At 46.2% G+C, this 25,584-nt stretch overlaps 1 protein-coding gene across 11 annotated transcripts in view; it reads right to left on the reverse strand.

Moving 5' to 3' along the window:
• Nucleotides 1-25,584, reverse strand: part of LOC117352366 (semaphorin-4D-like) — a 348,824-nt gene that overhangs the window by 83,669 nt on the left and 239,571 nt on the right. For all 11 annotated transcript variants that reach the window (XM_033928889.1, XM_033928898.1, XM_033928879.1 and 8 more), the window contains 5 exons: nt 23,128-23,221; nt 20,157-20,270; nt 16,654-16,805; nt 15,390-15,565; nt 15,130-15,286 (listed from right to left, as the gene is read on the reverse strand). In XM_033928889.1, coding sequence (XP_033784780.1) covers nt 15,130-15,286; nt 15,390-15,565; nt 16,654-16,805; nt 20,157-20,270; nt 23,128-23,221 — 693 coding nt within the window. The remainder of the gene's footprint in view (nt 1-15,129; nt 15,287-15,389; nt 15,566-16,653; nt 16,806-20,156; nt 20,271-23,127; nt 23,222-25,584) is intronic.

Raw genomic sequence — 25,584 nt, forward strand, 5'->3', positions numbered from 1 at the left:
TCCCGCCCGACAGAGGCGCGCGGTCCCTCAGTTAGTATAAGCCAGCTAAGAAGCCAACCCGGGGAGGTGGGTGGGACGCAAGAATATCTGCCTGCTGTCCCTGGATAACACCTGTTACGGTAAGTAACTGTGCTTTATCCCAGGACAAGCAGGCAGCTATTCTTGACTGATGGGTGACCTCTAAGCTAACAAAAAGAGGGATGGAGGGAAGGTTGGCCATTAAGAAAACAAATTTTGTAATACAGATTGGCCGAAGTGACCATCCCTTCTGGAGAATGCATCCAGACAATAATGAGATGTAAAAGTGTGAACTGAGGACCAAGTAGCAGCTTTGCAGATTTCCTCAATAGGAGTGGAACGGAGGAAAGCTACAGATGCTGCCATTGCTCTGACTCGATGGGCCGTGACAGAACCTTCCAGTGTCAGTCCGGTCTGAGCATAACAGAAAGAAATGCACGCTGCTAGCCAATTAGACAACGTGCGTTTAGAAACAGGACGTCCCAATTTGTTCGGATCAAAGGACAGAAAAAGTTGGGGAACTGATCTGTGGGGTTTCGTACGCTGCAGATAGTAAGCAAGAGCCCTTTTACAATCCAAAGTATGCAGAGCTTGTTCCCCAGAATGAGAATGAGGTTTTGGAAAGAAAACCGGTAGGACAATGGATTGGTTGAGATGAAATTCCGAGACAACCTTGGGGAGAAACTTTGGATGTGTACGCAGAACCACCTTGTCATGATGAAAGACCGTAAAAGGTGGATCTGCAACCAGTGCATGAAGCTCACTGACTCTCCTGGCAGAGGTAAGAGCAATAAGGAAAAGTACCTTCCAAGTGAGAAATTTGAAAGGAGAAGTAGCTAAAGGTTCAAATGGAGGCTTCATTAAAGCTGAAAGAACCACATTGAGATCCCAGATAACCGGAGGGGCTTTAAGAGGTGGTTTCACATTGAAAAGCCCACGCATGAACCTGGATACCAGGGGATGAGCTGAAAGAAGTTTTCCATGGACTGGCTCATGAAAAGCTGCAATGGCACTGAGGTGGACCCTGATGGAAGAGGACTTCAGGCCAGAATCAGACAAAGAAAGAAGATAATCCAACAACGTCTCCACCGCTAGGGAAGTGGGATCAAGATGATGAAGAAGACACCAGGAAGAAAACCTCGTCCACTTTTGATGGTAACATTGTAGAGTGGCTGGTTTCCTGGAGGCATCCAGAATGGAACGAACGGGCTGAGATAAAAGAGTATCAGTCGAGTTCAGCCCGAGAGATACCAAGCCATCAGGTGTAGAGACTGGAGGTTGGGATGCAGAAGGGTTCCCTGCTGTTGCGTAAGCAGCGAAGGAAACAGAGGAAGAAGAAAAGGTTCCCTGGAACTGAGTTGAAGTAGAAGGGAGAACCAATGTTGCCTGGGCCACCTTGGAGCAATCAGAATCATGGTGGCTCGTTCCCTCTTGAGCTTGAACAAGGTTCTCAACATGAGAGGCAGAGGAGGGAAGGCGTACAGGAACAGATTCGACCAGTCGAGGAGAAAAGCATCTGCTGTTAGACGGTGTGGAGAGTAAAGTCTGGAGCAGAATAGGGGCAGCTGATGATTGTGAGGAGCTGCAAAGAGGTCTATCTGAGGAGTGCCCCATTGATTGAAGATAGAGTGCAGAGTTACGGGATCGAGTGTCCACTCGTGAGGTTGGAGAATTCTGCTGAGTTTGTCTGCTAAGGAATTCTGTTTCCCTTGAATGTATATAGCTTTCAGGAAGAGATGATGATCTATGGCCCAAGTCCAGATCTTCTGGGCTTCCTGGCATAAAAGGCGAGAGCCTGTCCCACCCTGTTTGTTGATGTAGTACATCGCAACCTGATTGTCTGTGCACAACAGAAGGACCTGAGGAAAGAGAAGGTGTTGGAAGGCCTTGAGGGCGTAAAACATCGCTCTGAGTTCCAGGAAATTGATTTGATGTTTCCTCTCCTGGGCTGACCAAAGACCTTGAGTCTGGAACTCGTTCAAGTGAGCTCCCCATGCATACAGAGAGGCGTCGGTGGTGATGACTAGTTGATGAAGAGGCTGATGGAACAGAAGACCTCTGGATAGATTTGAGGATACCAACCACCATTGCAGAGACTGACGAAGAGATGATGTCACAGATATGTGTCGTGAGCAAGGGTCCGACGCTTGGGACCACTGGGTCGCAAGGGTCCATTGAGGAGTGCGCAGGTGAAGACGGGCATGAGGTGTGACATGAACTGTGGATGCCATGTGTCCCAAGAGCACCATCATTTGCCTTGCTGAGATGGACGGCAGAGGAAGTACCTGGTGACATAGAGACTGAAGGGTCTGAAGACGATTGGATGGCAGGAAAGCTCTCATGAGGAGTGTATCTAGGATCGCTCCAATGAATTGAAGTCTCTGAGTGGGAATGATATGGGATTTGGGTAGATTGATCTCGAATCCCAGAAGTTGTAGAAACTGGATGGTTTGGTTGGTGGCCAGAAGGACCGCTTGGGCAGAAGTGTCTTTGATCAACCAATCGTCCAGGTAAGGAAATACATGCAGGTGGTGAGAGCGTAGAAAAGCCGCCACCACAATGAGACATTTGGTGAATACCCTTGGAGATGAGGCAAGACCGAAGGGCAGCACCTTGTACTGGTAATGACAATGATTGATCATGAATCGGAGATATGGTCTTGAGGTTACATTGATCGGTATGTGAGTGTAAGCCTCTTTGAGATCGAGGGAGCATAGCCAGTCGTTTTGATTTAGAAGGGGATAAAGGATGGCTAAAGAAAGCATCTTGAATTTTTCTTTTACTAGATGAATGTTGAGATCGCGAAGATCCAGGATGGGTCTGAGATCTCCTGTCTTTTTGGGAACTAGAAAGTAGCGGGAGTAGAATCCCTGCCCCTTTTGATCTAGAGGAACTTCCTCTATAGCGTTCAGAAGGAGGAGGGATTGGACCTCCTGAATAAGGAGGGCTGATTGAGGACTGTTCAAAGCAGACTCTTTTGGCAGGCTTTGAGGTGGGAGAGTCTGAAAGTTGAGAGAGTAGCCGTGGCGGATGATGTGGAGGACCCATTGGTCCGAAGTGATTACTTCCCAACGGCTGAGGAACAGAGAAAGTCGACCTCCTATTGGTTGAGGCAGGAGAGCAGGAATAGGGATACTGGCTATACTGCGGAGAATGAAGTCAAAAGGGCTGTGACTTTTGCTGAGGAGGTTGTTTTACAGCTTGTTGCTGTTGCTGTTGTCTGGGAGGCTGACGTTGCTGTTGTCTCTGACGCCTAGGTTGTTGAGCAGTGGTAGGCAATGGACGGGCTGTGAAACGGCGTTGATAGGCCGATTGCTGCCTGTATGGTCTTGGCGGAGGAGGCTTCTTTTTATTTTTGAGCAGGGTATCCCAGCGCGTCTCATGAGCAGAGAGCTTTTGTGTGGTTGAGTCCATGGAATCCCCAAAGAGCTCATCCCCTAGACATGGGGCATTGGCTAACCGATCTTGATGGTTAACATCAAGCTCGGATACCCGAAGCCAGGCCAAACGACGCATAGCTACTGACATTGCTGTCGCTCTGGATGTAAGTTCAAAAGTGTCATATATGGATCTCACCATAAACTTACGTAATTGGAGAAGAGACGACAAGCATGTGTGAAAAGCGGAATGCTTTCGTGAAGGAAGATATTTCTCGAAAGAAGCCATGGTGGTAAGGAGATGCTTTAAATAAAAAGAAAAATGAAAAGCATAATTACTAGCCCTATTAGCTAACATAGCATTTTGGTAGAGCCTCTTACCAAATTTATCCATGGCCCTTCCTTCTCTGCCAGGAGGGACAGATGCATATACACTGGCTCCTGAAGTCTTTTTAAGGGTGGATTCGACAAATAAGGATTCATGTGGTAGTTGAGGTTTGTCGAACCCAGGAATGGGAATTACCTTATATAGAGAATCCAGTTTACGTGGGGCCCCTGGGACAGTTAAAGGAGTCTCTAAATTCTTATAGAAAGTTTCCCTCAGGATGTCATGAAGGGGAAGTTTCAAAAATTCCTTTGGAGGCTGATCAAAATCAAGGGCATCCAAAAAAGCTTTAGACTTTTTGGATTCAGCCTCCAAAGGAATGGACAAGGACTCACACATCTCTTTCAAAAAACTAGAGAAAGAGGAAGTGGCCTGTTTGGAGGATGGGTCAGGGACAGCCGAATCCTCCTCCTCTGAGGAACATTCTCCTTCAGAAAGAAAGGGTTCCTCTGAGTCTCCCCACAGATCAGGGTCCCTTACATGGGAAGAATGGTCCCGAGACTCAGGTGTCGACGTTTGCATGTGTCGGGTTTTGCGCATCGACTTACCCGACCTCATCGATACCGTGTCCGGAGAAGTTATCGGACGCACCGGTGCCGAAGTCTGCACCGATTGATGGTGAGCTCTCGGCTCCGGTGCAAGGACTGGCATCGATACCGATGAGGTTAGGTGAAGCGGTACCGAAACAGTGGAAGCGGTTAAAACGGGTTCCACAATCGGTACCGATACAGGTTGTTCAACAACCGGTACCGATGGCTCGGTGCGAACTGGCACCGGAAGGTTCGGTGTCATGATAGCAGGAAGGAGTCGTTCTAATTGCTCCTTCAGCTGCACCTGAAGGATGGCCGTAATGCGGTCATCGAGGGATGGCACCGGTACCGCTTTTTTCTTCTGCGGTACCTGCGGTGCCGCTCGACGCCCCGGAGATGAGGAGCCCGATGTCGAGGGACTCACCTCTATAGGGGCGGAGCGCTTCCGCTGGCGTCGAACCGGCGGCAGGATTGGGCTCACTGCACTCGAGGCCGGAAGACGTTCCAGCGGGGAAGGCTTCTTAGCCGGCTTACCTGACTGTTGGGATGCCGGTGTGGAATCACGCGGTGTCGAAGACGAGGGTGCCGACTGAATCGGTGCCGAAGCCGGAGTCGAAGGAACGGGGTCGGACATCTCGGCACCGAACAACAATCGCTGTTGAATTAAGCGATTTTTTAAAGTTCGTTTTTTCAAAGTAGCACAGCGGGTGCAAGAAGAGGCCTGATGCTCAGGACCCAAACACTGTAAACACCAGTTGTGTGGGTCCGTGAGAGATATAGGCCTAGCACACCGCTGGCACTTTTTAAAACCCGGTTGAGGGGGCATGAAAGGAAAAACGGCTTCCGCCAAATCGAAGGCCGAGGCTTCGATGGTGGCAGAAGGCCCCGCCGGGGAAAACCGAAAATTGAAGAAAAAAATGAAAGATTTTTTTTTTTTTTTTTTTAACAAAATAAAAGAAAGAAAAAAGGCAAATTAAGCCAAACGTTTACGCGAGCGGGAAGGCAAGTTAGGAAAAAATTTCAACAGCCGTTGAAAACGCGTCTTCTTAGCTCCGCGGAAACTAAGAAACTGAGGGACCGCGCGCCTCTGTCGGGCGGGAAGGCACTCGCGCGTGCGCGGTGCGGCCGAGCTAGAACTTTCTAAAAAGTTCTTAGAGTGCAATCACTCTAAAATTGTCCGTACCGGGGCTCCGTCGGTGCCGTCACCCATCAGTCAAGAATAGCTGCCTGCTTGTCCTGGGATAATAAGATATTTCAACAGTAAAAATATATAAATACATTAAATACTAAATATTTTTTACAAAGACAATAAAAAAATATAATCTATTCCAACAAAATTAACCCCCTCTTTTACTAAGGTGTGCTAAACCGATTAGCGCACCTTAGTAAAAGAGGGCCTAACTGTCCATCTCACTAATTGGCTTTCTATTTCATCTCAACCAGACATAGGAGAACCCACAAACTGTTCACGCATCCCCCAATCAGAGGCGTCAAACGAAAAAAACTGTACGATGGCCTTCTAACCACACAGGCAGCAAAACTAGACCACCAACTCTCCAATTTACTGATGACCCCAGACTACAAATCGTTCAGAAAAGAAATAAAAACCATCCTATTCAAGAAATCCTTGAAGACAAACTAGCACCGCAATTGTCTGAAGCAACTTGCTCTACTCTTCAATTCCTCTGGAAATGGCCAGATAACTCCTTTTGTAATCCGCCTTGAACCACAAGGTAATGGCAGAATAGAAATCACTAAAGTACCGTATTTTCACATAGATAACGCGCACCCGTGTAAAACGTGCACACAGGTATAGCGCGCGAAAAACACAACTTTATGTACCCTTATACCGCGCATGCTGCCCGACTCTCCTTTCGCCCGCCCTGACTCTCCTCTGGAGACCCCGACTCTCTTTTCGCCCGCCCCGACTCTCCTTTCCCCCTTGAAGTCCTGTCCCTACCCTGAAAGCCTGATGCCCCCCCCGACGTCCGATTCACCCCCCCGCAGGACCGCTCGCACCCCCACCCCGAAGGACCGCTCGCACCCCCACCCCGAAGGACCGCTCGCACGCACCCGCACCCCCACCCTGAAGGACCGCTCGCACCCCCACCCTGAAGGACCGCTCGCACTCCCACCCCGAAGGACCGCTCGCACCCCCACAGCCTCCCCCCCCTCCCCCATGGAGAAGCTGTCTACCTTGTTTCCGGATGCCAGCGAGCCCAGCTGTTTCCTCTGCCGGCGGTCCCGCCCCTTTTCTGAGCCCTGCTGCGCTTTTTCTTCCGGCGGTCCCGCCCTTTCTCTGACATCAGAGAAAGGGCGGGACCGCCTGAAGAGGAAGCAGCGCTGCACAGGACTCTGAGAAGGGGCAGGACCGCCGGCAGAGGAAGCAACTGGGCTGGCATCCGGAAACAAGGTAGACAGCTTCTCTATGGGGGAGGGGGGGGAGGCTGTGGGGGTGCGAGCGGTCCTTCCGGGTGATGAATCGGGCGTCGGGGGGGAGGGAACTATATAAAAAAAATTTTGTACAACACACTCACGCGTATAACGCGCAAGGGTATGCGCGGTATGTAAAAACAACATATAATGTGCGCGTTATATGCGAGAAAATACGGTAATGTAATGTAATCTCCTGGCCCTAAAACCTGCCATTAACGATTCACCCTCATCCTTCTTCCAGTGTTCCATTTGGCTCTAGCAGCTTTTTCCCCTCCTACTCTATCACTACTATGCTTTTTAGCTTCAGCTCTTTCCGTGTAGGTAGCAAACACAAAATTGTAGACATCCAGAGACAGCATCTTCAACTTCTCCCTCCAAAAGTGTGTCTCCCAAATAGGGGGACATCCATTAACCTAACAAAGACATCATAGGAAGCTTGACGCCTTTAATCATGCTATGATTTGGGGTTTTGCCAGGTACCTGTGACATAGATTGGCCACTGTGGAAATTGGGCTAGATGGACCTTTGATCTGACCCAGTATGGCTATTATTATATTCTTCTCCTGTGTGGCATGTGGCTATGGATGCTGCTCTAAAAGATCAGAAAAGGTGAAGAAAGGCATCCTTAAAAGTTCTGCTGAAAATTTGCTATTTGGTCTGGTGAAAAACTGCTGGAGTATAGTATGCTGGTTCTGCAACATAGGTAGCTGATGAGTTGTGATATTCAATATCAATAGGGAATCTTTGGTACATTTTTTTCCCAAAAGAATCTAAGAGTTTGTTATCCTTCCCAGTGTGTGATATTGCGTCGATATCCACACATTTCCGGGTGCCCTCCATCTGCAGCACCAAGATTAGTGTACCAGCTGCTTAAAAAATTTGTGACACACTGATTTATAGGATAAGCAGCATAAAATCTGTTTTACTCTAATAGGATCTTGCCAGGCACTTGTGATTTGAATTGGTTGCTGCTGGAAAACAGGATACTGGGCTTGATGAACCTCTCAGAATGGCAACACATATTTTTATGTTCTCAGATTGCGTCTCACTTGGTTGTTCCTGTTATACAATGTACAAGGGGACTTATCAGGTTTACTAGTTTTAGGGATAATGTCCCAGGTCTGAGAGCACTGAAAATTTTGCTGTAAGTACTCCCACACAGACAAATGAGGCCACCCTGCAGGCAAAGAAACAGGAGATGAGTCAGGGAAGTTCTGCAAGTGAACTGTTTGAATCAGGGGAAAATGCCGTGTGTGAGATGGCAGAGTTTCCATGAACAAAAAACACTTAAGTGCCAAAGCGGATCTAAGAGAGAAGAATTTACCAAGCTTTGCTGTGGTGAAAGAGAAACCAGCACATCAGATGAGGCTGCCTACAAGAATTGCTACCTGCTTTTTAAAGAATTAGAAAAGAAACTCTTAATTTGACTAGAGGAAGGTTTTTTTTCCCTGGGATTAGAGCCTGACTTGCCTAGCACGTTTCTTTACTTCTTTTAGTTTCAAAGGCTGCCTACTCACTGTGCTGCATAAAGAAAGATCAGGTCTTGGACAGAAATGACAGGAAGTACTGTAGAAAATGTGTGTGTGGAGGGGGGGAGGGGGGTAGAGAATGTATCACAATTCAGCAGAACTTGAGCTCCAGAGCCCCCAGCCATATGCTGGAAAACAGAGGTTTGCTTTTTTGGCAGTTTTGTGGCTGGTTGAAATGAGAACTTATTGTCTCCTGAGAAAGAGACAGACCTAGCCACTGAGAGGGAAACTGCGGATGGGGATGTAGCCATGACTGGAACAGAAGTAAAAGTGAAAGTAAACAGTGACCTCTGAGAGACACCCTCCCCCCCCACCGAGTTTTGGGGAGAGAGAAAAAAATGTGAGGAGATTCGGAGGTGAGAGGAAAGTGACTGGTGTGATCTTGTGCTGCCCAATTCAGAGAAAAAATTTTCAATTTGATTCAATTAAGCCTATTGAATTTATGTTTTGATTCAATTTCCCCACCCAATTAGGATTTTTTTTTTTCAAACAGCCTGATGGGTTTATTTGTAGCCTTTCCACCCACCCCACCCCTTTTGCACTCTCCAACCCCGCACCGGCGCTGTGATGTAAACAAAATAAAAAAAATACTTTTCTTCTCTCTGTTAGGTCCTAGCTCACGCTCACTGTCTAACACCAGCTCTGGCAGGATACACATTTCAAATCTGACATACAGTGTTCCCCTGCGAATTCGCAGTCCGCAGTCCCGGTCATTCACAGTATTTTCCAACCGCAAAGGGGAGGCAGGCGAGGGCAGCTGGAGAGGCAGGAGAGAGCAGCCGGAGCGCCACCGAGTGAAGGAATGGAACCCCCACAAATATAAGGGGAGTATTGTATTGTAATCACAAAATAGAAAATAAAATTATTTTTCTACATTCCACTGTTATATCCAACGTTTGTTTCTTTCCCACTGTCTATCATCTCTCTCTCTCTCTCCCCCCCCCTGCTTTGTGCCCTGAGTCAAACCTATTTTCCTCCATGCAGCATATCTCCCTTAAGAACATAAGAAATGCCGCTGCGGGTCAGACCTGTGACCCATCGTGCCCAGCAGTCCGCTTACGCGGCAGCCCTTAGGTCAAAGACCAGTGCCCTAACTGAAACTAGCCTTACCTGCGTACGTTCTGGTTCAGCAGGAACTTGTCTAACTTTGCCTTGAATCCCTGGAGGGTGTTTTCCCCTACAACAGCCTCCAGAAGAGGGTTCCAGTTTTCTACCACTCTGGGTGAAGAAGAACTTCCTTACATTTGTACGGAATCTATCCCCTTTTATTTTAGAGAGTGCCCTCTCGTTCTCTCCACCTCTTCCTGCAGATTTTTTTTTTTTTTTTTTTAAATACAAGGGTCGGGGGTACTGCCACAACTTTTTCTTTTTTTAAATGGGCACATATGTGTGTGTTTAACACACACACACCAGCTGCACACATTAAAAATAAAAAAGCTGCACTCCCCAATAGCAGGACTCCCCAAGGCCACTGGTGACTTCAGGGCTTCCCCTGCCACTCAGCTGTTTGAGGCTTCCCCTGCCGAACAAGCAGTAGGGGAAGCTCCAAAGCTGCTAGCAGCTTTGGAGAGTCCTGTGGCTCAGTTGATCAAAGCAAGGAGAACAGCCAAAAAGAAGGGAAGAGCTCTTCTGAGCAAACGCCAGGCATAGTTCCTCCCCCTTTTACCGGTGATTCCCCGCACGAATAGCATGCATATAATTTGCCAGTGAAAAAAAAAAAATTGCTCCCACCATGGTGTCAGAGCTTTGTGCATCTGGGCCTATCCTTTTTTTCTTTTACATAGCTATGACCAAAACTCCAACTCACATAATGAGAGAAGCCATCTCTAGGCCTATTAACAGTCTGGACACAAGGAAGTGCTAAATCTGTCAAAGACAGTGTTTAATCCAGTGTATTGCAAACTGTGTGCCTCGCGGCGAGAGGCACGTCCTGTAAGAAATCAGCCGGCATGGATGACTCTCCTCCTGGCTGGCATCTCTCTCTTCTCCCTGTACCTCCCGGATCCCTGCCGCATGCGCGTGATGTCATCGCATCGACTTCCGGGTGCCTTCTGGCCGGGGCACTGCATTTAGTGCTCCTTTTACAAAAGTGCGCTAAACTAAACTAAACCTTAAGTTTGTATACCGCATCCTCTCCACAATCGTAGAGCTCGGCACGGTTTACAAGAGTTGGGAGAGAAAGGAACTCCAATGAAGGTTAAAGGATAAAGTGAGAAGAATATTAGGAGGGCTTAGTATGCCAGAAAAGGAGTAAGTATTACATTTTTGAGAATAGCCAGGTTTTCAGATGTTTGCGGAAGAGTTGGAGAGAGCTCAGGTTCCAAAGAGGGGAGGTAAGGTTGTTCCAGAGCTCAATGATTCTGAAGGGGAGGGAGATCACTAGTTTTCCTGCACGGGAAATGTTTTTTTTTTTTTTTTAATTCTTTATTCATTTTTACATATTACAACAAGTGTATCAGATGAAATCATTCGAATTTGTATATATACACTTGATTAACTTTCATGTAACACTTTAAATATAACATTTCAGTCAATACCCATGTTCTATAATATCTTGAATATTATATACTACATCTAATATCTAAAGAATTAATATTAGGATAGAAAACCCTCCCATCCCCTCCCTTCCTCTATAGAAATTTCATCTACAATATATCAAAATTATTAATACATTCATATACATTATAGTATTAATAAATATTACCCACCCACAACCCCTCATGTCGAATATCTTACTTTGGGAAAATGTTATTACCGTATTTTCACGCATATAACGCGCGCGTTATACGCGTTTTTACCTACCGCGCATACCCCTCGCGCGTTATATGCGTGAGCGCGGTATACAAAAGTTTTAAAACATAGTTCCCACCCCGCCCGACGCCCGATTCACCCCCCCAGCAGGACCACTCGCACCCCCACCCCGAACGACCACTCGCACGCGCTCCCACCCGCACCCGCATCCACGATCGGAGCAAGAGGGAGCCCAAGCCCTCTTGCCCGGCCGACTCCCCGACGTCCGATACATCCCCCCCCCGGCAGGACCACTCGCACCCCCACCCCGAACGACCGCTCGCACGCGCTCCCACCCGCACCCACGATCGGAGCAAGAGGGAGCCCAAGCCCTCTTGCCCGGCCGACTCACCGACGTCCGATACATCCCCCCCCCCCGGCAGGACCACTCGCACCCCCACCCCGAACGACCGCTCGCACGCGCTCCCACCCGCACCCGCATCCACGATCGGAGCAAGAGGGAGCCCAAGCCCTCTTGCCCGGCCGACTCCCCGACGTCCGATACATCCCCCCCCCCGGCAGGACCACTCGCATCCCCACCCCGAACGACCGCTCGCACGCGCTCCCACCCGCACCCGCATCCACGATCGGAGCAAGAGGGAGCCCAAGCCCTCTTGCCCGGCCGACTCCCCGACGTCCGATACATCCCCCCCCCCCGGCAGGACCACTCGCACCCCCACCCCGAAGGACCGCCGACTTCCCGACAATATCGGGCCAGAAGGGAGCCCAAACCCTCCTGGCCACGGCGACCCCCTAACCCCACCCCGCACTACATTACGGGCAGGAGGGATCCCAGGCCCTCCTGCCCTCGACGCAAACCCCCCTCCCCCCCAACGACCGTCCCCCCCCAAGAACCTCCGACCGCCCCCCAGCCGACCCGCGATCCCCCTGGCGACCCCCACGACCCCCCCACCCCCCTTCCCCGTACCTTTGGTAGTTGGCCGGACAGACGGGAGCCAAACCCGCCTGTCCGGCAGGCAGCCAACGAAGGAATGAGGCCGGATTGGCCCATCCATCCTAAAGCTCCGCCTACTGGTGGGGCCTAAGGCGCGTGGGCCAATCAGAATAGGCCCTGGAGCCTTAGGTCCCACCTGGGGGCGCGGCCTGAGGCACATGGGCCCAACCCGACCATGTGCCTCAGGCCGCGCCCCCAGGTGGGACCTAAGGCTCCAGGGCCTATTCTGATTGGCCCACGCGCCTTAGGCCCCACCAGTAGGCGGAGCTTTAGGATGGATGGGCCAATCCGGCCTCATTCCTTCGTTGGCTGCCTGCCGGACAGGCGGGTTTGGCTCCCGTCTGTCCGGCCAACTACCAAAGGTACGGGGAAGGGGGGTGGGGGGGTCGTGGGGGTCGCCAGGGGGGTCGCGGGTCGGCTGGGGGGGCGGTCGGAGGTTCTTGGGGGGGGCGGTCGTTGGGGGGGAGGGGGGTTTGCGTCGAGGGCAGGAGGGCCTGGGATCCCTCCTGCCCGTAATGTAGTGCGGGGTGGGGTTAGGGGGTCGCCGTGGCCAGGAGGGTTTGGGCTCCCTTCTGTCCCAACTACCAAAGGTACGGGGAAGGGGGGTGGGGGGGTCGTGGGGGTCGCCAGGGTGGTCGCGGGTCGGCTGGGGGGGCGGTCGTTGGGGGGAGGGGGGTTTGCGTCGAGGGCAGGAGGGCCTGGGATCCCTCCTGCCCGTAATGTAGTGCGGGGTGGGGTTAGGGGGTCGCCGTGGCCAGGAGGATTTGGGCTCCCTCCTGGCCCGATATTGTTGGGGAATCGGCGGTCCTTCGGGGGGAGGGATGTATCGGACGTCGGGGGGGGGCATCAGGCTTTCAGGATGGGGACAGACCTTCAAGGGGGGAAGTGCACGGAAGTCAGGGGGGGTGAACGGAGAGTCGGGACAGCGCACGGAAAGTCAGGGCGGGCGAAAGGAGCGTCGGGCAGCATGCGCGGTATACCCGTGAGCGCGGTATACCAAAGTTTTTGTACATATCATCGTGATTTCTGCGCGCTATACCCGTGTGCGCGTTTTATACGGGTGCGCGTTATTTGCGTGAAAATACGGTACTCATTGCAAAAATCTGTTAGTGGGAAATGCCTTTTAACGAAGGGAAGGATAGTTTTAGTTTGTGGGTGGGTCTGGTGGTATTAGGATTTGGGGAGTTCCAAGAAAGTGGGATAAAGGGAGGGAGGATGCCGTGAAGGATTTTGAAGGTTAGACAGGCGCATTTAAAGTGGACCCTGGCGTTTATCGGAAGCCAGTGAAACTTGGACAGGAGCGGTGAGACATGGTCGAATTTACTTTTTGCAAAGATAAGCTTAGCCGCGGCCGCTAAACCGCTGTACGCGCTAGCCGCAACCGCCTCCTTTTGAGCAGGCGGTAGGTTTTTTTAAATTATTTTTTTGTTTTAAATTCTTTATTCATTTTTGCATGTTACAAGTGTAGCAGATAAACTCATACTAACGTAAAATACACACTTGATTAACTCTCATAAAATACATTAAGTATAACATTTCATTACAAATTAATATTCTATAATATTTTAAATATTATGTAATAAACCTAATATTTAAATTATTCTTATTAAATAGAAAATCCTCTCCTCCCCTCCCCTACCTCCCATCACAATATTACATACAAATGTCATTACATTGAAACTATTGATATAATCATATATTATGAAATAACAAAAATAAAACCCACCCATTTCCCCTATAATCAAATATCTTATCTTGGGAAAAGTTAATCATTCGTTACAAAAATCTGTTAATGGTCCCCAGATCTTCTGAAATTTACCAAAATAACCTTTTTGCGTTGCTATTGTACGTTCCATTTTGTATATATGACATACAGAATTCCACCGTAGTTTTTGGTTAGCGCGTGATGAAAAGTCACGCACGTTAACCCCGCTAGCGCGCCTTTGTAAAAGGAGCCCTTAGTGTGCCGCCGGCTGCGTGACACTGGTTTAATCTGTCAAAGGAATTTGTTTGTGTAATACAACTTTAAGTATTTCTTATGCAAAGCCTTTCACATGTATCTCAGAAGCCAGCCTAAGTTGTTGAGGGATATCCACTGTTCTGATAGATATACTTAGGCTCAGACTCAGCCAAACACAAACCTGGCAGTTTCTGAAAAATAGATTATGGTCTACTGCTGTACCATGGTTTGATGTAACATAGTAACATAGTAGATGACGGCAGATAAAGACCTGAATGGTCCATCCAGTCTGCCCAACCTGTTTCAATTTAAAAAATTTTTTTTTCTTCTTAGCTATTTCTGGGCGAGAATCCAAAGCTTTACCCGGTACTGTGCTTGGGTTCCAACTGCCGAAATCTCTGTTAAGACTTATTCCAGCCCATCTACACCCTCCCAGCCATTGAAGCCCTCCCCTGCCCATCCTCCTCCAAACGGCCATACACAGACACAGACCGTACAAGTCTGCCCAGTAACTGGCCTAGTTCAATCTTTAATATTATTTTCTGATTCTAAATCTTCTGTGTTCATCCCACGCTTCTTTGAACTCAGTCACAGTTTTACTCTCCACCACCTCTCTCGGGTGCGCATTCCAGGCATCCACCACCCTCTCCGTAAAGTAGAATTTCCTAACATTGCCCCTGAATCTACCACCCCTCAACCTCAAATTATGTCCTCTGGTTTTCATGTGTTTAATGTGTGTTCATTAACTAGAAGCCATTTATACATTTGCCACAATTAAATATTTCTTTAGCAAAGAAAAATAACTGTGATAAATAACAAAATAGTCTTGCTTTTTCTATATAGTTTTTCTTAGGCTTACCATATTTATGGATACAAAAAGGGGACACAAAAATAAAAATGCAGATCTATTTATTTATTTATATATTTCCCTAAACTTGCTATATACTGCTCAGTCTATAGACAAGCAGCTGAGGTGTATCTTGACCATGCTCCAATTGGCCAGTCAACAACAATATAATAGTCAAACAAAGACCGTGCAGAATGAAGAAAAATCCAAATCCAGTCACTCCTGTAACCCAAAAAACCTGAGTATCTCAAACATGCCCCCTCCCTTTGCGAGAGTAACACATGAGCACCTGTCCCACTTACCGCTCCTGGTCGAGGTTTAGGGATTTCTCCATTGTATCTCACCCACTTGGTGTCCGACTGCTCCACAGTGGCACTCTGCATGTACTTTCCTTTAGCAAAAACCTCTTCCACTGAAGACATATTGTATGCACACACAGCTGACACACCAATATTATTCCTTAATGGAGGAAAGAAAGGATTGCATTTCTTTTTATTATTTTTTTTAAATTTAGGTCAAATTAGATGAATATGAAGTTGTTCAAAGTAAAAATGCTACTTACAACTGTGCAGTGAAAACCCCATAAATCAAAGGTTCTTTCAAGTTTGGAGATTTCAAAATAAAGACATCGTTAACCACATTGAAAATATAATTCCACTCTGGCATGCGACATAACAATGTAGCTTTAAGAAAAGTTGTCCATTTTTTCTGAAGAATCCTTAACCCTCCTTGGTCTCCCTAGAAAACAGTAAACCAAAGAGTCAACAACAAAATGATAATGATAATAATTCATAGAGAACGCAGCTCCCAGTGAAAACAAGTATCATGAAGGACTTCAGATTTATACGTATAAAAAAGGTGATATGTTCTTAACTGCTAATTTCTTCCCTTTGATTCATGGTAGAACAGTCCAGACAAGTGGATTATGCTCCCTAATACCCAGATAAAGCTAGAGAACACTGATTTCAGCCCTGTAAGTCACCAGAATAGTACTGACAAAGAACTGTAAGACTAAAAGAGATATGTGAATCCAAACACACATAGACAACCCCAATATAGTTGAAAAACTTTTTGCCTGAATCCTCCACAAGAATAAATGGAAACCAAGCCCAAATCACTAAAAGAAATTGAAGGGCATAGCCTTGAGTGCCTTAGTCTTCATGGGCAGGTCCTGGACTGGTCTGGCAGGAATCAAGGACAGAAAATTAGCAGTTAAGAACAAATTTCACTTCCCTTATCATTCTATTATACCAGCCCAGAGAAGTGGGACATGCCAAAGTTTTAAGTTCCTGGTATGAAAAAAATCAACCTCCCTAGCCCAAATATCCAATCTGCCAAGATTGTCCAGAGGGACAGCAACAAGCATGACCCCCATCTTGCAAAGGGACTCTGAGGCAACTACCTTGCCCAGAATGTCACCTCTTCCCCTACACATAATGTTTAAGCTGCTGGCCCAAATTAACTCATATTCACATAAATGACAGGATGAGTTAGGACTGCCATCAGCTCATATGCATCAAAAATAACCTGTTTTCTTCCAAATGCTTTTGCAAAGTAATGTTCAACAGCAGAAAGAAAATACACGAGGAAAAGATCATCTATGAAATTTCTTCCTTTAACCGCTTCATCAGTCAATAATTGACTGCCTAAAGCAGTGTACCTAAGCCAAACTAGCTGTAACAATCCAGAAATTACCTTAAAATAATAAAACAATGAATGCCATAAATTAAAAGTCAATCAGAATAATCTCCAGCAGCTTGATCATTAGGGAAGTTTATTAAAGCAGACCTTTTACTAACTGAAAGGGAATTCTAGGCATCTCTCACCTTGCACACTCTGGCTACTCTTGGGACCATCACTTTGCCGACAAACTCAAACTCCACAGAGACCTCGGTGAAGAAAAAGTACACTTTATCATCATCTCCCTTGGGCACGTTTTGACTGTGTCTTATCACGTCGGCAGAAACAAAATAGGGGTCTGTGTACCAAAAGAAATAAAATTATCACACACTGGATATAGCAATTATAGAGCAGCATTCCAGTTCTCATACTGATCTAAGATAACAATTATGGGCCCCTTTTACAAAGGCACGCTAGCGGTTTTAGCGCGCACTTAAATGCCGCACGTGCTAGCCACTACCGCCTCCTCTTGAGCAGGCGGTCGTTTTTCGGTTAGCACGCGCTAATCCGGTGCATGCGCTAAAAACGCTAGCGCACCTTTGTAAAAGGAGCCCTATGTTTCTGTATTGTGATTTTTGGGGGCTTGGCATACCTCCCTTCAAAAAATACTGTAACAAGAGATGATGTCAGACAAATACTGTAATACAATATGTCAGAATGATTTCTGAAGATTATAAGTCATTTCTCTAGCTATAGCATATGAATTTTCTTAAGTTTCATTAGCTAAAGACAAATACAGCATAAATGAAAAGTGGAGCAAGAAAAGACATACTATGAAGAGGCTTTTCAAATGTCCAGAGTAAAACTCTGCCTTTCAGAGGCGAGAGAATGAAGAGAAACTGAAGCTGGGACCATGAGTCCTTTTGGTTGTATAATGTAAGAAATTACTGGTTTTAAGTTTCTTTGAACTTCTTGGAAAACATAATTTTCTTTTTTTTTTAATTTTTTATTTATAAATTTTCCATTCTTACAATATTTGAATCATACAATATATATTAATTATTACATATCCAAAATATTATCATTAATAATTCATAGTATTTAAAATATAATATGATAAAGATTATACAATAACATATAAAATATAATTCCCTCTCCCTTTTTATATAATATATTTCCATTAATTAATCAAATCCCACCCCATTCATATATAATTTTTATCATTGTGCTAAGAAACTAATCATTAGAATAATTTGTCAATGGTTGCCAAATTTTCTTGAAATTAAGAAGATTTCCCTGTTGTAACGCTAATATTTTTTCCATTTTATAAATATGACAGACAGAATTCCACCAGAATGTATAATTTAATTTGGTATAATCTTTCCAATTTTGAGTAATTTGTTGCATGGCGACTCCTGTTAGTATTAGTAATAGCTTATTATTATTTGCTGAAATCGGACTCTTAGTTCTCATTGCAGTACCAAATAATATGGTGTCATATGAGAGTCCTACGTGATTCTCTAGTAACTTATTAATTTGGGGCCAAATTGAATTCCAAAATGCGTTTACATAGGGACAGAAAAAGATTAAATGATCTAACGTCCCTATTTCCAATTTACAATGCCAGCATCTATTAGATCTAGTACTATCTATTTTTTGCAGGCGCGTTGGGGTCCAGAATACTCTATGTAATAAGAATAACCATGTTTGATTCATAGATGCTGACCTTGTAGATCTTAATCTCCAGGACCAAAATCGTGGCCATTGAGATTCAGAAATTGTCTGACCAATCTCAATACTCCAAATATCCCTAAGACCTGTTTTCTTTTTTTTATTTAAAAATCCGTATATCAATTTGTACCATTTTGCGGCTTGGTGACCCAAAAAATCCGTCTGGAAACATAGAACCTGTAGACTATATTGATTATTTAGATTTTTCCATTCAGGAGGAAAACATAATTTTCTACCATGGCTCATATCAGGAATCATTCTGCATAGTACTAGTTTGTTTTGCATTCTGCAGTCTACATCCATGGCAAATAAATTGCAAGAATATCACACACAAGTTCGGTGTGGATGTCATGATCTTGAGCAAAAAAAAGACATCCTTTGAAGAAGGCCGATGAGTTAAACAGAGACTTCATTGGGACTTTTTGAATAATCCAATAAGGTAAGTGCTCATTTTTTATTGATGTATTCATGGAGCATAGCACTGTTAAAAACTACGTTTGATACAGGATAGTTCAGTAAAAATAGATTAATTGCACTTTATTAAGGGAGGTTTTTAAACCAATGCTTAAGAGCAGAATCTAATTGTGGTACAACATGGTGAGAAATTCAAAGTGTTGCCATAGACTTCTGAGAACCAGCAGACTTCTATGGTCTAGTGCCTAGAAATGTCAAAGAAAGACAACTTAATCATGAGCACAATGGACAGTCCTATGTTACAATATAGTCTCAAGTAGTTACTTGCATCTTAGTCCAATTTGAACTTGGCCTACATGACTGAAGCAGTTGCAGGTCACCTGTAGGTAGTAGGAGCAAATGCAGTGGGGCATCGCTGCTTCCTACTGGGCCTCCTTAACCTACCTATGGCCTTAGCTTTTATAATTTCTGGATCATGCTCTCCCGGCTCCACTCTTCCCGTGTCACTTCCTCACTGGACAGGGCCGCAAAGTTGCTCTGACACTATGAGGGAATGCTATCAAGGAAGTCAGGCAGTGTCCTATGGACTCCCTCACAGTGAGTTTAGTTAAATTGGCAGACTTGCATCTAAACCCTGTACAGAGTCAGCAAATGTAATGAAACTACAGTTGAATTGCTCCAATATGCACTTTAGGCCACCTCCCATGGAACATTTTCAAACTGGGAAAAAGAATTATACCTTTTTGAAGAAGAATAGTATTCTAAAGCATCCAGAAATGTAATAGTTTGTTTTAATAGTATGCTGATAGAATTGATGGGCATGCCCAGCAGGTCTGATTGCTTGTCTAAAAATTAGAAAGATGACTGAGCAGAGTTATTGAACCATTTGTTATTAAACTTTCTGTGCTGTTATTTAACATTTTGTTAGAAATTGTATATTATATGTTATTATTGGATTGTTTATTTTGTAATTTCAATAAATCTTTATTCGTTTTCAAAAATTACAACAAATGTACAATAATCCATCATAAATATATTAATTAATTACTTGACAATCTTATTTGTAATCTTCCAATACATAAATATAAAAGAATCCCACTCCTCCCTCCCATATACTAATAATTAACAATTATCAATTCTTATCACCTTAAACACCTCAGTATTGGAAAAGATAGAGGGAGGGTGGGAATATTTTGTAATTTCAAATAATTTCAAACTTGTCATTGTATATATTTTTATAAATTTTATGTATGCACATTTTTAAACTGCTTAGATATACTGAAGGTGGTATAAAAGTCAATAAACCATAACCATTCTTTGTTGCTAGTCTGTCCCACAGTTCCCATGGGCCAAACCATTGTATAACAGAAATCTGAAACAGCAAGACATACCAGCAGGAGCACCTGTTAACCGCTTATTAAATATTGCTAGAAAGAGTAAGTTGTGTTTCAAGACAAAGAAAATAAATCAGAATAAATTAAAATGATACCACTTGTGCCTTTGACAACAGAATCCCTCTTTTATATAAATCCATTTTGTTACCCTCCCACCCAGCTCCACTCACCATTAAGCCACAGTACACTGTATTCAGTTCTCAGCTGATTCTGTTGTGATTGTCTGAAAATAATGGGCTCATTTCCCAGGAAGGTAAAGGATGTTCCCGAGTAAAGTTCCCCATCTTCAGAACACAGGAAGAGAGAAGAAATATAGGTTAACTGTGCTATGGCTGTAGAAGAGGGAGAAAAAACATTAAATGGAACGCAAAAAACCGTTTACCAAATTTAAATTATGTTTCAAGCAAGTTTGTGAAATTCTTGCTTTATTTATTTATTTATTTATACTGTATACATTTCTTATATACCACTTTTTTTCAAAGTGCTTTACATTCAGGTACTCTAAGTATTTCTCTCTATCTGTCCCAGTGGGCTTACAATCTATCTGGTCCTCACTTTCTTTTCAAAACATGCTAATTTACAAGATGGGTTTTTTTTGGTTATTTTTGTTTTTATTATACACCATCTTGTTGCTTAACTTTAAAAGGAAGTAAAATCAATATATTTTGTTGTATTATATGCAGTTGCATAAGGAAGGGGAGGGGATGGGTTTATAATTGAGAAATAGTTGGTATACTTATTAAATATTATATACTGCTTCAAGATTATAGTAAAAGATTATATGATATGTTATATATATAGTAATTTATGAAGGAATATCAAGTGTGTACGTAATGAAATTGTATAAATTTAAGTGATACACTTGTTATGTGAAAAATGAATAAAAAAAAAACTTAAAAAAACAAAAAGATTTTTTTTTTGGGTTATTTTTGTTTTTATTATACACCATCTTGTTGCTTAACTTTAAAAGGAAGTAAAATCAAGTTTTTAAATAAACATAAGAAAATACAGAATGAAATACAAGTAAAATGATATCTAATTCATTTAAAAGGAAGAGAACACCCTTGTCATTTCATATTTGGCAGCAGGCCATACCATCACTGTTTAATTATCATAAGTTTCCTTCCAAGACACAAGTCTGGCAAACTGTATTCATCTGAATGCTTTCCAGTCATTAAGAATGATTCAGTTTGTCTGTTGCTATCTTTTCCTGTCAAGCAAGCAATCTATCTTCTGTTCAGGCATGTGATAATATCAGAGTGGAAACAGCAGCTCGGTCATATCCAGCTTGCATTTGGTATTAAAAGTACCATCTATTTAGCCTGTCCTCTCCCTCAAGATCCAATGCAGGTGTCCCTGTCAATTGCTTGTTTAACCAAAGTCTAGTATAACTAAGGACAAGATTCTGTGACACTATGGGGCATCAGAAATAAGGGGTGCCAAGTGCTAATTTCTTCAATGGCAATTTTGTGTGAGATTGCAATTACAGAATAGAGCAGTGTGTCGCAAACTTTTTAAGCTGCTGGCCCAAGTTTGCCAGCTGGAGGGCACCCGGAAATGAGTGGATGTTGACGTGATGACATCATGTGCGGATGTCCTTCAGCCACAGCCCTGAGCCTACTATTACCACCAGTGGAGGGTGCTGCAGAAGGAGAGGCGAGGAGAAGGAGCTGGTGACGAGGAGAGGCATAGATGCCAGCTGACTGACTACAGGACGTGCTTCTTGCCGCGAGAGGTATGTCCTGTAAGCAGTCAGCCTGCACCGGTGCCTCTCCGCTTCACCAGCATCTCGGCGCACACCTTGCATCCTCCGGGACACACAGTTTGCAATTCACTGGAATAGGGCATAAGTGGGCATGCATGCACCTAACTTTAGGAACAAGCATTTAAGTCAAAGGTTGGTGGGGCCCAGTAGTATAGTAGGGGATGAGCAGGGGGCATCATGATGGTGGAGGCACCGGCACCCCTCTTCTTCATCCCACCCACCTCTTCCTATTCCTCCCCTCCATGTGCGTGCCCCTCTTCTCTTCCCTCATACCTCTAGTTGAAGTTGTTTGCGGTGGTCAATTATGTGCTCTTTGCAACCCCGTTGGATCTCCCGCTGATGTCACTTCCAGATGCCGTGCATAGGAAGTGATGGCAGAGGAAGAAGCAACAGGCAGGCGGTATCGGGGAAGGAGTGTGGGGCGGGGTGCCTCTCACCCTTGCTACACCACTGGTGGGACCTAAAGTTGGCAGTTGTGAGCCTAAATAATAATAATTTACATATGTAACTGCGAGGTACACACCCTTTGCAGCTGTGTGCTACAGTATATACGCACTACCCCCCCTGGATTCTACACATGGCAACAAGATTTGCATGAAGAAATTTGGGCATGCTCCCAAGATGCGTGCACAAATTAATTAGCTAACAGGCCAATTAAAATCAGCAATTGGGTGCTAAAAAAAAATTGACGCCAATTGGCATGCATTAAAATCTGCACATGTATCTGGCTGCGTGCTATTCTATAAGGCATGGCGCCTAACGCTAATAGTGCATAACTCAAAAGGGGGCGTGGCCACTGACATTTCAAGGGCTTTTTCAAATCGTTATATGCGTTGTTACAGAAAACAGCCTCAACGCACCTAACTTGGACACCAGCATTTATGCCAATTTTCACCAGGTGTAAGTCTGGCATACAAAGTTTGGTGCAGAAATCAGCCCCAAGCATGATTCTACAAAGGGCCCATGTCCTTTACAGAATCGCGCCTAATGTAGATTTTTCTTGGTGCCTAAATTTGAGCGCCATTTACTGAATCTGACCCTATATTTATAGAATACTGCCTAAGTGCAGTTGCACACATAACTACAAATTTGCACCAATGAACACGACTTAAGGGCTTTTATTGATACTTAATGCCAACTAGTACCTAATTTACTCCTCCTCTTTCAAAACCATAGTGCAGTTTTTAGTGCCGGCTGCGGCAAGCAACTGATATCAATCTGTTAATTGCATGCTCAAATTTGCTTGCTAGTCAGAAATTTGGGCAACTATCTTTATAGAATCTGGGGGTATACACCTCTATCACTCGACAATTTATTTCCAACAGAGCAGAACTCATTCGCTATTCATAAATCATTAGAGTAAAATGCACACTTACCAACCATGACAGATGTATAGCTCTGCATAGGATCGAATGGACTTCTCCCTTTGCCATCCTCATTTCTGCCCATCAGTTTAAATGGAGGTAAATCCTGTGACATGAGTTTAGCAAAACAAAGATCACTAAAATTAAGCTTTCCTAGCAATAACAGTAGACTAGACACCTGTGCTAATGATGTAAGCCTCCTAGGGGAGATGAAAAGCCTGTGTTACATGTGCCTAATTCATGTCTCACTTTAAGAGAATAGAACGATGGAATGACCTTCAAAAGTACAGTCTCCAGCCCCAATGACCACAGCAAATCAATGTTTCATTTTACAGTAGATCTCCCATGCAAGACTTCAGTTAATGTTAATTTGGAAGTTTTTGCACATCTCCTAGAACTGACAACCCCAACCAATAAAAGAACAAACGTAATTAGCTTCTGAACTGTATTGACTTTCTCTAAATACATGTTAGTTCCTAACAGTTTTCAGTTAATCTATACCGCAAGTCTTAGAGCAAGCAGATGCTCATACAGTTGGGTCTGTTTGGCAGGCGGCACACATTTTGTGTGTCTAAAGAACGTGTAATAAATTGACTTTACTCCCACAAAGCCACTGAATAGAACAGAAAATTGATTTATATGCATTAAATTTTTACACTTATCAAATCTGACATGCGTTAAATGTCTGAAAACAGAAAATATCTGAAAAGCAGCCAAAATTCTATACATGATCCAAAAATGAACTACCGTATTTTCACGCAAATAACACGCACCCGTATAAAACGCGCACACGTGTATAGCGCGCAGAAATCACGATGATAAGCACAAAAACTTTGGTATAACGCGCTCACGATTATACCGCGCATGCTGCCCGACTCTCCGTTCACCCCCCTGACTTCCGTGCACTGCCCCGCCTCTCCGTGCGCTGTCCCGACTCTCCGTTCACCCCCCCCTGACTTCCGTGCACTGCCCCGCCTCTCCGTGCGCTGTCCCGACTCTCCGTTCACCCCCCCTGACTTCCGTGCACTGCCCCGCCTCTCCGTGCGCTGTCCCGACTCTCCGTTCACCCCCCCCTGACTTCCGTGCACTGCCCTGACTTTCCGTGCGCTGTCCCGACTCTCCGTTCACCCCCCCTGACTTCCGTGCACTGCCCCGCCTCTCCGTGCGCTGTCCCGACTCTCCGTTCACCCCCCCTGACTTCCGTGCACTGCCCCGCCTCTCCGTGCGCTGTCCCGACTCTCCGTTCACCCCCCCCTGACTTCCATGCACTGCCCTGACTTTCCGTGCGCTGTCCCGACTCTCCGTTCACCCCCCCTGACTTCCGTGCACTGCCCTGACTTTCCGTGCGCTGTCCCGACTCTCCGTTCACCCCCCTGACTTCCGTGTACTGCCCCGCCTCTCCGTGCGCTGTCCCGACTCTCCGTTCACCCCCCCCTGACTTCCATGCACTGCCCTGACTTTCCGTGCGCTGTCCCGACTCTCCGTTCACCCCCCCTGACTTCCGTGCACTGCCCTGACTTTCCGTGCGCTGTCCCGACTCTCCGTTCACCCCCCTGACTTCCGTGCACTGCCCCGCCTCTCCGTGCGCTGTCCCGACTCTCCGTTCACCCCCCCCCCGACGTCCGATTCATCCCCCCCCCCGGCAGGACCATTCGCACCCCCACCCCGAAGGACCGCCGACTCCCCGACAATATCGGGCCAGGAGGGAGCCCAAACCCTCCTGGCCACGGCGACCCCCTACCCCCACCCCGCACTACATTACGGGCAGGAGGGATCCCAGGCCCTCCTGCCCTCGACGCAAACTCCCCTCCCCCCCAACGACCGCCCCCCCCAAGAACCTCCGACCGCCCCCCCAGCCGACCCGCGACCCCCCTGGCGACCCCCACGACGCCCCCACCCCCCTTCCCCGTACCTTTGGTAGTTGGGCCAGAAGGGAGCCCAAACCCTCCTGGCCACGGCGACCCCCTAACCCCACCCCGCACTACATTACGGGCAGGAGGGATCCCAGGCCCTCCTGCCCTCGACGCAAACCCCCCTCCCCCCCAACGACCGCCCCCCCCAAGAACCTCCGACCGCCCCCCCAGCCGACCCGCGACCCCCCTGGCGACCCCCACGACCCCCCCACCCCCCTTCCCCGTACCTTTGGTAGTTGGCCGGACAGACGGGAGCCAAACCCGCCTGTCCGGCAGGCAGCCAACGAAGGAATGAGGCCGGATTGGCCCATCCGTCCTAAAGCTCCGCCTACTGGTGGGGCCTAAGGCGCGTGGGCCAATCAGAATAGGCCCTGGAGCCTTAGGTCCCACCTGGGGGCGCGGCCTGAGGCACATGGGCCCAACCCGACCATGTGCCTCAGGCCGCGCCCCCAGGTGGGACCTAAGGCTCCAGGGCCTATTCTGATTGGCCCACGCGCCTTAGGCCCCACCAGTAGGCGGAGCTTTAGGACGGATGGGCCAATCCGGCCTCATTCCT

Source organism: Geotrypetes seraphini, chromosome 1 (genome assembly GCF_902459505.1).
Source record: "Geotrypetes seraphini chromosome 1, aGeoSer1.1, whole genome shotgun sequence".
Taxonomy (NCBI): domain Eukaryota; kingdom Metazoa; phylum Chordata; class Amphibia; order Gymnophiona; family Dermophiidae; genus Geotrypetes; species Geotrypetes seraphini.